Raw genomic sequence first — 16132 nt, forward strand, 5'->3', positions numbered from 1 at the left:
GAAAAATACCTTCTCCAATTCAACCACGTCAGTTTTACTCAGTGACATTTTAAAATTAAATTAAAATTAAAATCCAATGAAACTTACGTATTTTAATAAAGTAGCTCTGGATAAATGACACAACAATTTGAAATTTTTCATCATCAATACAATGTAACTTTAAAAAAAATTCACTACTATATGCTTAGCACTTCGGAGTTTCATAAAAAATTGTCTACCTATTATAAAATAATATGCAATCCTAGCAAACCTAACTTATAAAATTAATCTTCAAAATTCCCATCTTTCAGTACATCAATATTATAAGGCTATGAGTGATAATAAGGCAATATAGCCATAATTTTAAGGCTAGGCATATTATAAGACGATATTGTCATAATTGGAAGGCGAGAAGTATATCAATTAAGGCTATACAAGAAATTTTATACTTGAAACATAAATCTGATGATATTCTCCACATCCTTACATATTTTATCAAGAATAAAAGAAATAAAGTACTTATAATAACTACTATAATATGATCAAGATTCTTTATGAACCACAATAGTAATGATAATAGTCAATAAGTAATATTCTATAATAGTAATAAAATTCAATCATGAATGACATAATCTTTTTCCTATCTACAGTAGTATTTCTTCATCATATACTTATTCACTTTTATTATTTTCTAGTCTTGATTTCTTCTAATTCAAAGCATCCCTTTCCCAGATCCTTGATTACCATATAAGGTCCTTTATACTTTGCACATAATTTGGCTGATACTTTCTTCAACTTATTTGATAAAATATAATTTGTAATTAATACTTGGTCATTTCCAAGTATTCTTTTTTGATATTTATTTCTCATATTATACTTAAACCTACGAATCACACCTTTGTTTTTTATATTAATTAATATTTTCCCATTTCTCAAGTTTTCTGGTTCAAGTTCAAACTTATTGTCAGGAGGATACTTTATATTCTTGACAACTAAGTGCAAGACATCTTTTTATTTAACATCAATTCAATAGGAATTTTCCCTGTAGTTTCATGAAAGTTACTGTTTATAATTTATCCAGCTTTGTCCAAGTGTTTGTATCAGATATCATGCTTATGTTCAGGTACATTAGTGCGCAAAATTCTATTCACTTCTTTGAGTGGTCTTTCACTCAAGTTTGATTGTGGATGATAAGCTGAGATAAAGTATGGTTTTATACCTAATTGCTCCATTTCATCTTTCCATACTTTGCTCTTGAAACAAGTTTCATTATCAGAAATAATGTATTAACATTTTCCAAATTCCTTTACATACTCTTGTACTTTCTTTACCAAAGATTTACTATTTGCTTTTACCAGTGGGTATAATTTTACATGCTTGGTGGAACCATTGAGAATGATACACGTCGATCTATAGCGACCTCCTGGTAATTCACCATACACATCAATGAATATTTTACTATCTTTCTTTTCAGAAACTATGGTGTGTATTTCTAACACTTTCTTTTCATTAGTAGTTTTAACAAATTGGAAATATTTATAATATTTGATAGTTTTCATGACCATTTTATGACAATCTTTTATATAAAATGTTTCTTGCAAAAAACGACACGTTTTAGAAATGCCTACTGTTACAACTCCCCTCCTGTGGTGGCTATCGTTTTGATATTTCACACAAAACACACCCAGGATTGCTGAAAATAAAGCTCTTATAAAACTATTCTTTTTGATGCCTCGGATATTCAGCTGGTGAGCATAGGTTTTAGTGTTTTGGGGGGATTGACCAGGTTTAATTTCTGAAGACAGAAATATTGTGTCAGTTTTTTAATTGACTCAAGATCTCAGTCTCCAGACTCACGATTCCACTCACCACACAACACTAATCCTGACGTGGTATTCTTGAGGAGCTGCCTTATATCTAAAATTATAACTACCCTGAAAGAGAAATGCGGCTTTGAAATAAACTAATGAATGCAATTCCCCTAGAATCGAAATCGATTCTGACCTAGGTAGATTACACTCGGCTATTAAAAGTTTAATGGAATTTCCAATGTTGACTACTATATTAAAATGATCTCTAATGCCGCTTACCATATGAAATGACACTATTAATATCATCTGACTCTAGTACACACGGAATTGCTGATATACTGAGTGCAATGAGTCAAACAATATAATAATACACTCTACTCGCATAAGTAATTAAGTCCGTGGGAAATCGATTTCACACGGGCCCAATACAAATTTGAGGGATGAAAAAATATGGAAAACTGCTATGTCTCCTTTCAGCCAGTATCACTGTTAATGCTCGGTGAGTATCGGCAATCTAATTTCCGTTTGTTCATAGAAAAAATACATTCTCAACACTCCTAAGAAAATTGGAAATTGAATATTAAGTTTAATATTCGAGTAAGGCATACAATGAATTTTAATTTCATAGAAAAAATAATTAAATTCAACAGTAATATAAATTTTAAAATATGCTGAAATAAAGATATGTGTGTTACAACTTTTTGGACACCACACAATCTTGCCAAGACTTGAAATAACCCTATCAAACATGTGTATCTTCGTCCAGGTTATTGGATATTATATGCTGCTTATTGTAATAGTTTCACTATTTATCCACACTCATGTCTAATACTCACGCAGTATATATTTTTTCTTGAATTATATTCAATCGAAGCACTTTTAACACCTTTAGAAAAAAATTTACCTCCATGGTAACCTGGGCGAATGGGAATTTTACAAGAATCAATAAGTAGGCTAATCCATTAAGTGGACCCTCAAAAAACTACATTCAACACGTCTAACAAATAATCAATTTCACAGATAATTGAAGTAGTTACCAAAAAATTGAATGATAGCTAATTGGCTTTATAAAACTGCTCCATCAAGTTAAACAAGATTATCACAGAAAGGGGAGAACAAGAGTGAGTGAACGAATTCAGAGCAAGAAAGAATTGTCTCTTGCAGAACAGCTGTGATGTTAGTCAGCTGTATTAATTGGACAAAAATCATTTGCAAATTGGGGCAGAATTATTCATGTTGTGTTCATGGGATAAATTAATACACTTCTTACAAATTTTTACATTTCCAATAAATGCAAAATATTACAGTTTTTTTTTTTTAAATTGGTTTTCCAAACACCAAATCCAGTAGATCTAACAGGCATGAAAAAAAACATATGATCAGAACGTGATGTACAATGTCGTCTGCTCAGAACCTAACCTCAAATAATATAACCTTAAAAAATGTTTTCAATGACAATAAAGGGTCTAGTGAGTATTTAATTTTTAACCATAATTCTAGTATTAAATGTGAATTTCCCAGGTCATGAACGCTTAGGCGTGTTGCGTCATCACACTACATGGTCTTGTCATTCATGAATTTCATTTATGATATCTTCATACAATGCAGAAGGTACACAAAGTTTCCAATAGTTATTTTTTGTTGTCTTCTTACAAAATAAAAGGTTGTCATGAACAGTAAAATATTTCAATATTTGTAAGTCACCTGCTGCCTGTACTTTATTACATTTTCAATCCAAGGATCATCAATTTGTGTTGCTTTTATTTTTTTATGATGTCATTAATATTTTTATCATTCTTGATAACATTGACAGGGTTTCACACTTGATTTGTTTCAAGTTATGGTGAAGCTGTTCAACAGGATAAATACCTTCAAGAACTGAAACTCTTTGCCAAAAAAAATGTTGTTGGGTCTTGACACATTGCGTGCCATAGCAAAATTGACCTTGGTTACACCCAGGCCAATTTTTTTTTAATAATCTGTCTCCCAATACAGTATTTAACATGGTTTAGGTGCCAAAAAGTGATTTTTATTCTAAATAACCACTTTTTTTAGAAATAAGTTGAGGTCGCCGGTGCCCTCATGGCCCATGGAAGACAATATTGTAATCCAAGGCCAGGAGGTCACCAGTGACCTCAATATAAATTTTCAGGAATGAGACAAAATAATAAATAACCAAGCATAGAGAGTAAGTTCATTTATTAGCAAGTGAATTTATAGAAAGTATAATATATCTATTAGTCAATTTATAGAAAGTATAATATATCTAGGAACAAGTATAAGTTCATTCATAGGCAAGTAACTTATTTGTGAGACTCTTGAAAGCAGGTCATGCAAAAGAACTTTTCACACTCTACACACAAAGTTGATATTTTCTTCACATTTTTCTGATCATAATCCCTCCCCTTCTCACTAGATGCATTTTGGTAACAAGTAGTGCACATCTGTCTTATTTTCTGTTGCTCCTATCTCTTTTAGGATTCTCAATGAGCTTGTGACTTGTTCTTTTTGGAATTTCCATTTTTCATCAATACTATTTTTGGCCTACTCTTTGGGAAATTCCCCCTCACATGCATTATTTCTGGGCAAGGGGATAAATAATAACATTTTTTACTAGAAGGCCTACTACAGTTCTCTACTTGTGTCAACAAAGGTCTGCCCATTTGTTGATATGCCCTTGGCTGCTGGTCAGTGCATGAAACCTCAGCTGCAGGCTGTTTATATGGTTTTTTATGTGGTGGGGGGGGGGGGGTTAAAGGAAGAGGATTTGTGGAAGGGGGGGGGGTGGAATTCAAAGGAGGAGAGTTAGGCAGTAAAAGCTCGCCTCTCAGGATGACGGGGATCTAAAGGATGGATTTGGCTAGAGTCAATGGGGAAGGAAACATGGGGTAGATCGACTGGAATTAGAGGGAACCCAGTAGGTGGTGAGGGAGGAATTGTGGAGAGGAGTCTTGGTGGGTAATCAGTCCAGAGTGGTGGAGTTGGTGTAAAAGGTGGACAAGGGATAGGAGAGAGGGATCTGTAGCGGTTGGCCAGTCCTGGAGCTCCTTGGGAATGAACCCAGTCGGTGGCAAAATGGCTGTAACATTGTGCTCGGTCCGGTGACATCTTGGGTCACAGCTGCAAATTTATTGTCGAAAGTGCAATGTACATTCTGTAGTGGCGCTGGGGCCAACATAAGATGTCAGACCGCAAGGTGTAAAGTTGTGTTTCATTACCCATGTGGCGTCAAAAACAATTGTTCTCATAAGTTTTTGGGCCAGTTCTTATCGTATTGTTCTAAGCACTGCGTAACACAGAAAATACCAAAACAGGTGTTCGATATGATAAAAGGTGTTCAATTGGAGTGTGTTGTCTGCTTGGAGAATGTTGAGCTCAACAATAACACCATCTGGGCACCATGTTGTAAAAGGAATGCATTTTTTCACAGACAATGTCTACAGGGACTTGCTTTCATCTTTGGAAGCTATGCTTTGGAATGCCCGTTGTGCAACAATCAACAAAAGTTAGTTTTCAAAGGTTTTAGTGGACAATGGAATTTTTATTCCAGAACAAGATGCATCTTGGGAAACAGAACCGCGTGCCTTTAAAGAACTGTTGGAACGCTATTCTTGTTGCGATGCGGTGAAATGTGTCTGTCGGAGGGGACGTGATTTCACTGACAACAATATAAACTCGATGTGGCAAATACTCCTGTGCTCCCTGTGCGGTTCGCAGGGTACAGGAAGTGCCTTATGTCTAGGACAAAAACTAGATGGGAGTGTGATACATGCCAGAGCGCAGAAAGGACAGAGGACAGACCACCCCAAGTGGCCACCCCGATTACAGCTCCAGTCCTGGACCTAGCTGATGATGCCAGCACAGATTCTAATATCGAAGTTATAGACTGTGATGGTTATGAACCTGCCTCAGTCACACCCTGCCTTGAACAAAGAAGTTCCTGAAGTTCCTGAGAATACCTCAACTTTCATAATTCCCGATAGGCATCACCAACAAAGCAATTTGAATGATGACAATGACTCCAACAATGAAGATAGTGACTATCAAAATATTTCTATCGAAAGAAGAAACAATGAAGATAGTGACTGTCAAAATATTTCTATCGAAAGAAGAAGTTTGAAGAGGAAAAGATCAAGTGATGAAAGTTTTCATTCAGAGAAAGTCTTTGCTTCAAACTTCAATGTAGCCAAGGTAGAAGAGCAAGCTTCTAGTAGTTCACAATCAGAAGATTCAATTATTAAAGATTTGAAGGAGATGAAACCTTTTGAATCGTGCCCTATAATAATTGACAATTTGGATGATGAAGGTGCCAACATAATCAGCATTGACTCTGATGATGATGATGATGATGATGTGATTGAGGTCACCGATAATTTTACTCTGATCTCACTGACAGCAGTGATGAGAAACAGTGAAAACAACAATAGTCCTAGAGTGGTTGGTGTCATAGGTTCTTCACTGGTGATGTTCATCCCCAGTCCAGCCAAAACATCAACACCAACATCAGCATCAGCATCAGCATCAGCATCAACATCAACATCAGCATCAACATCAACATCACTCAACTCATATTAATCAGATCAGGTGACTGTTCCGTTCCTCATGTCTATGTTTGTATTTGATCAATAAATGATGTCCAGTGAGCTTCATTTCAATGTGTTTGCTATTTCAATATTAGAAAACGACTCTATCAGTAACCCACCAATGGGCTTTTGGTTACAATCCTCAGTTATGTCACATGAAACAGCTACTTTACACTGAAAATGAAAAATGTACACTACTTGATGTTAGCAAAATTTTGTAGTTTTTTATTTGTATTAAAAATGTACACTTGATGTTAGCAAACTTTTTTTTATATGAAAAATGTACACTTGATGTATGTTAGCAAAATTTTTTAGTTTTTTTTGTAGTTTTTTATTTTGTCATTTTAAACCCTCTGTTGAGTACCTCAAGTTTTTAAATCAATATATCTATTATGTTTCTCTGCTTCTGTTTTATTATGTTTCTTTGTATTTATTATGTTTTTCTGTTTATTGCATTGTGAAGTACATTAGGACTGTATTGATTGTAATTATAACGAAGTATGTAATTTCACCTTGCAACTGTGTTTGTTCTCAATTTAAAAAAGAATTATAAGAATATTCTTATGTTGATACTAATTCTAAACTATATATCTATTATGTTTCTCTGCTTGTGTTTTATTATGTTTCTTTGTATTTATTTTGTTTTTCTGTTTATTGCGTTGTAAAGTACATTAGAACTGTATTGATTGTAATTATAATGAAGTATGTAATTTCACCTTGCAACTGTGTTTGTTCTCAATTTAAAAAAGAATTATAAGAATATTCTTATGTTGATACTAATTCTAAACTAAAAACTTAGATATCAAAAATTGTATTTTTTATTTTTCTGCCATTTAAATCAGTTTCAAAACAATCAGTAAGTAGGCCTACTTATGACTGTTGTAAAAATGTATTTTAAGTAATTTTACTAGGCTTCTCTGCTTATGAGTATCTCTGTTTATGAGTATCCTATAGTCCTAATAGATTGTCAGTATTTAATTTTTAATTGAAATATTTTAAAACTACCAAAGAGATATTTTACAAAACAAAATCAAATTAATATCAAATTTCCTCTATAGTAGGCTACCGAGTGGAGACACTTCCATAAATATTGTTAATTATAATAGTTAATTGAAAACTTATTTAATGCACACTTTCAGACGCTTGCACGAAAACCATTAAGATCTCAATAATTACCCCTGAGCATTGGTGGCTGAATTTTCTTCAATCAGTTATATTAATTAAATTTGTAAGCTTCACTAGCAGTGTTGAACAGTATTTTGAATGTTCAACGAAATTCAATTAAATAACAATATTTTATAACTTTTCTCATCTAAACTCTAAGATGAAGTTTTTGATAATTACCTGAATAACTGACGTGACATTGTTTTTTTCTTAGGCCGGGATTACACGGTCAAATGTTTTATAAAAGATGATGACCATCTTTTATAAAATATTTGAATACTGATTCTTTTATAAAACATTTCGGAATTATTACACTGTCAAGAGATCTTTGTCAAAGATCTTTGTATTTTTTAATTCAACTTATCAAGTATAAACTTTTTATTTCAATTGTAGCAAAACAATGGATGATGAAGAATTCTATTCCTGTGCAGGTATACTTAGTGCTGTCTTGTCAATATCACTTATCCTGAAAAAAAAAGACAACGTCATTGTAATTGTTTAATGTACATTACAACAGATACAGTAGAGATAAATAGAGAAATTCTAACCGACATAAACTTTACATTGGGGTTGTAATAATGTCAGTTAATCCATAATATTAACCTCATCGTACATGTATATATTTTTTAATAAACTACTTGAAACAAAATTATTTTCTTACCTTCATTTTTTCTGACAGAAATTGGCTTCTAAGACCATTTATTTTCTTCTTGATGTCATCATGTGTACATCCAGGTCTTACAAGGTTTATATTTTCGGCAATTCTTTTATAAATTGATTGTCTTAATAGTCTATTTTTATAATCTTGATGTTTAGGATTAAATAGACTTTCATGATTTTCATATTCGGAAATAAGGAGCTTAGTGGTTTCAACACACCAAGTGTACTTTGAAGACATTTCATTCAAATTAAAAACTAATCTGAAATAAAACTAACCTCAATCAAATTAACATCACCTGAAATTCAGAATCTCAACTTTTATAAAAGATAATGCCAACCTATTATCTTTGATAAAATAAATTTTATAAAAGAAATCTTTTATAAAATATGGCCTATTAGACTATCAAATATGTTTGTCAAATATCTTTTATAAAAGATCTTTCATAAAACATTTGACTGTGTAATCCCGGCCTTAGTTTTGACAAGTCTAGGATGAACTTTGATACCATTTCAGCTCAAATTTTCAATAGTTATAGAAATAAAGGAAATGCAAGTATAGATATACTAGGTATGAATAAAAGTAGAAATCAATTATACATATTAGAAAAATAATTGAGAATATAATATTTCATAGGGCTACACGCAAAATTAAAAAAAAACAATGATAATAAAAAATAATAATAAATTGGAGGATAAATATTGCCATAAAACAGTTTTTTTTATTGGGTCAGATCGACTTCATGATATTCTGAAAAGCAGTTTGTTTTCTCATTCACACATAACAATTTTTTACAATAGCTGCAAATTGAATGAGGTCGTGACTGTATTTGTTTTTTAGAACACACTTCACATCGTCCATGGTTTCCCACAAATTTTGGCCAATGGATTCTCCTATTGCTCAACCTAACATCCTTGGGGATTGAAAAGTCTTGTTTCCTTCTTTTTTGTGGAGCTGATGGTCCTGGGTCTTCTTTGGATCTCATCTTTAGTGTTTGAACGTTTTTCTTCAAAATAAGTCCTTGAGATACCAAACGTTGAATCTCCAGCACATCGACTTTCTCGAACATTTGACAATACACAACATATGCATTTACAAAGGGTCCAAGAAACCCCAGAATAGTCGATGCCACCATTTTTTGGACTTCCTATCTACACAATAAAGTGCCCTAAGGCGATCAGCTCGATCAACTCCCCCCATGTATTTGTTGTAGTCACTGACCACAAAGGGACATGCAATATTTGTAGTTTGGTTCCATCCTTCTGTTTCCTCAATACAGAAGTTGCTTGAGACCCATGAAAATTCGATGCCAAGCATACAGCCTTATTATCATGCCACTTGTAGAATCCAATACCAGTGTTGGAAACTCGGAAATCCCAATCTCCTCTCTTCAGACTTTTATCTGACTGCATGTTTTGTGGATCACCTTTACGGCCAGATCTGATAGTGCCACATGCTAGTGTATTCTCCATCTTCAATTTTTCCAGCAATCGGACACTTGAGAAAAAATTGTCAAACACAAGGATTCTGTTCTCCTTCCAAATGAATTTCGATAGAGACAAAACCACTCTCTCTCTCCAAATTGTACTCTTTGAGGTCCTCTGATATTCTGTCATCTTTCCCCTCATAAACTTTGAATGACATAGTATAGCCCATCTGATCAGCAATGCACCAAAGTTTATACCCTCGCTTGATGGGCTTCATTGGGTTGTATTGCTTCAAGCTGCTGCGGCCAATTTCATTACAAATGAAGTAGACAGTTTGAATAGCTTGTAGAGAATTTATTATTTAAAAGTTTAGATCATTACTTACATGATTACATAGAAGAATTCTTGAAGTTTTTGAATGAAATTATATATTTTTTTGAAATCTATTTCTAATAGGTACTGTACATTTAACATGTTTTGTAAATAAAGTTTTTTGTAATCATTATAAATGATCTTTGATTTCATTAAATCTGAAATACTCCATCTATTATAAAGTTCTGAATTAATTAATATTATTACAATTTTTAATAATGACTTTAAATACATATTTTTTAATCCAAAATTGGAATATATTCAATATATTCAGTATAATTGATTCATTGATACTGACTTCTCTGGTTCCTGAGTACAGCAGCTTGAATTTTTCATTCAGTGCATCTATAATAGAGGCGTGCAGATGGTAAAGGCTGAAAGTACCGGGAGACAAATTTTTCAGTATTAACAAAAAACACTTATCTGCATCATATAATGGCTTGAAAATTCTGTAAAAAATTGTAGATATGTAATTCAAGGTGCTGATCACGATTATTAGATTTAAAATGAAGTAAATTAAAAGAATTTGAGAATTACCTTGAAAAAGCTGTAAGTGCCCGACAACGTTGCCTGGAGTAGGATGTAAGGACCGACAACGTTTCCTGGAGTTGGATGTAAGGACCGCCACGCCGACTATAATGGTGTATGTCCCTGAACTGAATAACAAAAAAACAGTAGGATTGGATGGGGTCTCAAGCAAAATTTTAAAAGAATGTGAAAATGAATTACTGGACCCTTTATTGCATCTCCTTAATACTTCACTAGAGCAGGGTATTTTCCCTGATGATCTGAAACAAGGAAAAATTTTGCCAATTTTCAAGAGCGGTGATTCTGAAAGAGTTGAAAATTATAGACCCATTAGTATTCTAAATGTAATAAGTAAAATTTTTGAAAGAGTAGTTTTAAATAGGCTATTGATGCACCTGGAAGAAATTAATTTCATATGTGATGAACAGCATGGGTTCCAGAAAGGGAAATCTACTAAGACTGCAATAGTATCCCTTGTTGAAAGACTAATAGATATAATAGATTCAGGTGAGAAGGCAGCCGCAATATTTCTTGATTTATCCAAAGCTTTTGATTGTGTGAACCATAGAATATTATTGGAAATACTAAAAACTGTAGGTGTGAATGGTATAGAACTAAAATGGTTTGAATCATATCTCATAGGTAGAAACCAGTGTGTTGAGCTTACCAAGGTGGATGGGAATGAAATAGTAAAAATTAAATCTCAAAAACTGGAGGTCCAGGCTGGAGTACCTCAAGGCTCAATTCTGGGTCCCTTACTGTTTCTGTTGTATGTGAACCAATTACCAAAAGAGTTAAAAGATCACAGAGCTCTGTTGTTTGCTGATGACACATCGCTTATCTTTAACAATTATTTATTAGATAGTCTTGAAATAAATGCTTTTACTGGAGTACAGTCAATTGTCCAATTCTTGAAGCAAAGGCAATTAACAATAAATAGTAAGAAATGTCAATTCCTACAATTCAAAAGTAAATATAATTCAGTAGAGGATAGAGAAATAAATGTGTTTGTAGAGGAAAATGAATTAGACCAAGAAGAGAAAGTAGCATTCTTGGGAATTTTATTGGACAGGAAATTAACATGGCATCCTTACATTGAGAGGATATGTAATAAGATATCATCTGGGGTATTTGTCCTGCGGCAGCTTGCTAGGCTGAATGATAAAAAACTACTGTTAACTGCTTACCATGGACTTATACTATCTCATATTAGGTATGCTATTTTAGTATGGGGTAATTCATCTCAACAAAATATGGACAGGGTATTTAAGATTCAAAAGAAGGCACTCAGATGTATAGAGAAGTGAATAGGTTAGACTCTTGTAGGCCTTTATTTAAAAAGCTTGGTCTATTAACTGTGCCATCTTTGTATGTATATGAAGTTGTAATGCATGTGAAAACGAGTGGTGTGATCCAGAATTCAGATGTTCATGAGTATAATACGCGAAACAGAGCAGATTATCATATAATGGGTCACAATAGTAGGTTATTTGAACAAAAACCAGATTATATTGGTAGGAAATTTTATAACAAGCTACCTCAAATCTTGAAAAGTAATGATGATTTGAAGATTTTCAAAAAACAAATTAAAAAATATTTAGTTGATAGAGCTTTTTATAGTGTACAAGAATTCCTTTCAAACCTAAACTAGGTTGAACTACTTAGTGTTAGAATTATTATGTAATAACATGACTTGTCTTATACTCCATGACTGGAGTCTTTAGGACGTAATCTTAAAAAAAAAAAAAAAAAAAAAAAAAAAAAAAAAAAAACAGCACTTGAAGAAGGCTGTAAGTGCCCGGCGTAGAAACATTACCATACCCATTTTTACTTGATCCACTTTTCTCGTTATTCACTTGGAATATTATTTGATTCATTTATAATGAATTTGAAACATTTAAAAACACAAAAATATTCTTCCAAAATATTGAAATTTAATGTTCTTGAAATTAATAATGTTCTAAAAATTTGCTAGTCTTTTATTACTTGTCACAATACACTTATACACAATACACTACTTGCCCCACTTTTGCTATTGTCATGTCAAAGAACTTGAGTTTAACCTTTTTGCTGCACAATTGTTTTTTGCACATAGCCTCTTGCTGCGCAAATCGACTACAGTCAATTCAACTTTTTTCCTTTGAGCGCGTAAATCGACTTCAGTCCACATCAACAGAAAAACTTCTCCTTTGGTTGGTTGAATCGACAGAAGTCCCAAGTGGATAAACGCGATGTTTTCATGGCTCTGATTTGTGCTACCACCTAGTGGAATGCCTTTGAACCGACCTTAACAGACAGACTAGTCCCCAGTCCAGTGACCTAGTCAAACTGTTGAGCTAGTGAGTCGCGAGTATTTCATATTTTGAACATTATATTTCGGTTTATATCAGTTGTAAATGGTGCTAAGATATTATGTTAGTTCAAGTTTTTTAAAGTGAGTGTGATTAGTTTTATGATGAATAAGTAATAATTTAGTGTACAGTTTTTAGTTTTGCAGTGTATCATCAATGAACAGTAAACAATAAACATAACCTAGAAAAATGAGTAGGTCTACCAGTAGGTCTATATCAGACGATGACATTCTCGAATATTTCAATCACAACAACTATCAATCTGGTTCAGAACTTGAAATAAGTTCATCAGATGAAGACACTTACGAAATTACACAGCCATCCACAAGTGCTAGGTCTAGGCCCCCTGTTAGGCCCACTATTACCTGGACATAAGTAAATGTTAAAGAGAAGGAAGAAATACAATTACAAAACAATTTCAACTTTCGTGAAGACAGAAAAATTCTTTTTGAAAATTGTTCTGAAGTAGAAACATTTAAAAAATTTTTTCCAGAGCAGAACAGCTCTTTGAACATGTAGCACATCAAACCAATGAGTATGCACTACAATGTGTTGATGTAACTTACGATATCCCTAAAAGGTCCCGATTACATAAATTGGAAGAGGTGTCAGGAAATCATATCAAAGCATTTGTAGCTGCTCAGATAGGCATGGGTCTGGTGCATAAGCCAGAAGAAGAAGGATATTTCCAAGACAGTTTCTGGCTTACAAAGACTCCAGGCTTCCAAAATATTTTCTCCAGAGATCAATACCAGCTTATCAAAAGCTTCCTACACTTCAATGATAACAGAAACCAGGTAAAAAAGGGACAGCCAGGCTATGATCCATTGTTCAAAATAAGACCATTGATTGAAATAGTTTCAGATACTTATTCAGAAAATTACTCACCAGGGGGGTTCTTATCAGTTGATGAGTCCATGATTAAGTTCAAGAGAAGACTGTCCTTTAAACAGTACCTTCCAGTGTCTTTAAACAGTGAATAGTGGGAGAGTTGTGTTTATGGACAATTTTTATAGCAGTGTGGGGCTTTTCAGTGACCTTGAAGGGTTAGGTGCATGTGGGACAGTGAGGGCAAACCGAAAAGATCTTCCAGGCCCTATGAAAAATTTGAAGAAAAAGAAAGGTGACTTACCTTCGATTTGGCATAGCAATAAAAAAATCATTGCTTGTACATGGCAGGACACTGGAAAGGTAAATATGCTGTCAATGGTAGGGGAGACAAGCACAAGGGAGGTGGAACTAAGAACAAAGGGAGGACAAAGGACTGTTAACAAGCCCAGCATACAAGTGCTATACAACAAGTATATGGGGGGAGTAGATTTGTTCAACAAGTTTTGTTCTACCTATAGATACAGCCATAAATCTATGAAGTGGTATCACACTATTTGGCACTTCATAATTGAAGCTGCACTGGTGAATGGCTGTATTTCCTACAATCTACAACCAAATGTGAAACGACTCACCCATAAACAGTACAGGGAAAATGTCATCAAGGGACTTTTAGTAGATTGGGAGGGACCAAACATTCCTGTACGTCGTGGAAGGAAATCAGGTGATACACTGCCAGAGGCAAGACTCTCAGGAAAAATTCATTTATTGAACAGTTCGAGGACAAATCTCACAAGCCGAACTGTGCAGTCTGTAGTGTATTGCCTTCAGCATGCACAAAGAAGGAGAAAGGCTCTTGTAAAAGGAAACAGACAACTTACTATTGCAAAAGTTGTCCAGATCAGCCTCCACTGTGTGTGATACCTTGCTTTGAGGTATACCACTCAACAAAGGGGTATAAGAGAGTGTGTGAATGTTAGATGTGGGCGATAAGAACAAGAACAAAAAAATAATCATAGATTTAGATAGCCTAAGATAGATTTGCTGATAGATTGATACATATGCCAAGTATAACTAGATTAGGAAAAAGTGTTGACATTTCTTCACCATGTATAGGGTAGATAATAGGTTCAAGTTTAAAGTTGTATAGATCAATTTATTATATAAACTGAATCAGTGAGTGAAAAATTAGTGAGAATAACCAACCTGTTCATCATTACCAACTCATGACATCCACCATAATATCAATATTGGTGAGTGAAATAAGATTTTTATGTATTATTTTATACATGGGATACATCATTTCTGTATGGAATATATTATTTGTGCATGCAATATATTTGGAAAAGTCATTTTTCAACATTAGAAAAAATTAAAACACAAAAAACAAGAAATTACTTTTTAAAATTTTTTTAGTTTTTGACACAAATACTGAGAAATTGGGCTGATTGCAAGCTAAAATTATGAAAAAATGTTCAAAACATATAGGAAACCCCTTATCTAAGGTGAATTGAAGCATAGATAGTAGAAAAAAAAAGATTGGAAATTCACCTCTGATAATGCAATATTTGGAGATTTACATTGGAAGTAATGACACAGTGAGAGGTTATTCATACAGGTCGACTATAGTCGATTTACGTGGTGAAAAGGTTAATTTATTATATTTACAGTATTTATATTTAGAATAATTTTTAAAGTCTTGAATCTTATTTTCGATTAAGTTTTCAATCTTGATTAAGTTTCTTCAATTCTGTAACCGAACTTAATTTGTCTTGATTAAGTTTTCTAACGTTTTGTTATTTATTTAAAGAAATTTGAATATAGCTACTGATTGTGAATATAACAACTGACAAATTATTGAATATGATTATTTAAGAAATAATATTAAGTTTGTAGAAAATTATTTAATTTTTATTCTTAGATTTTATTTTAAGCCACTTCCATTTCTTCAACCTCATCTTGGTTGTTGAGTACGAGTAGATCTCTGTAGAATTTTCGGTGTTCCTCTTCACTCAGGAATGGCAACATTTGTAGGAGATCCCTCTTCTTTTCATTTGTTACTTTACAAATGAAATTTACTCTTTGTAATTCATTCTTGGATGGAAGAGAGGACAATGTTTTGTTAGTTTTCAAAATATTTGTTTTGCTCCAAGATGGATGTCCATCAATGGATGAGAACGACGAAGCACTTTTAATTACGTGAGGTCTTTTATGGGATATTCTGATATGTGACAGTTTACTTATACCCAATGTTTGGGTTTTGATAAACTCCGAAGACAAGCCAGAGAAATCTATGAAGTCATCTTCTTCCATAGAAATAACTTGGAATGGATTGTTCACTCTTGCTGATAGGACAACACTTTCAAGATCTTTGGGAACCATTGCCTTACATTGTTGCCGTCGTTTTTCTATTACCCCGAAATCATGATCA

The 16132-nt window shown here is 33.3% G+C and overlaps 1 protein-coding gene across 1 annotated transcript; it reads left to right on the forward strand.

Moving 5' to 3' along the window:
• Nucleotides 1-5637: 5637 nt before the first annotated feature.
• On the forward strand, nucleotides 5638-10765 carry LOC120352458 (presenilin-A-like). The gene is made up of 2 exons (XM_039433059.1): nucleotides 5638-6298; nucleotides 6329-10765. Exons 1-2 carry the CDS (start codon nucleotides 5682-5684, stop codon nucleotides 6363-6365), a joined length of 654 nt encoding a protein of 217 aa, XP_039288993.1. The 5' UTR covers nucleotides 5638-5681; the 3' UTR covers nucleotides 6366-10765.
• The last annotated feature ends 5367 nt before the right edge of the window (nucleotides 10766-16132 follow it).

Source organism: Nilaparvata lugens, chromosome 7, assembly GCF_014356525.2.
Source record: "Nilaparvata lugens isolate BPH chromosome 7, ASM1435652v1, whole genome shotgun sequence".
Classification (NCBI taxonomy): domain Eukaryota; kingdom Metazoa; phylum Arthropoda; class Insecta; order Hemiptera; family Delphacidae; genus Nilaparvata; species Nilaparvata lugens.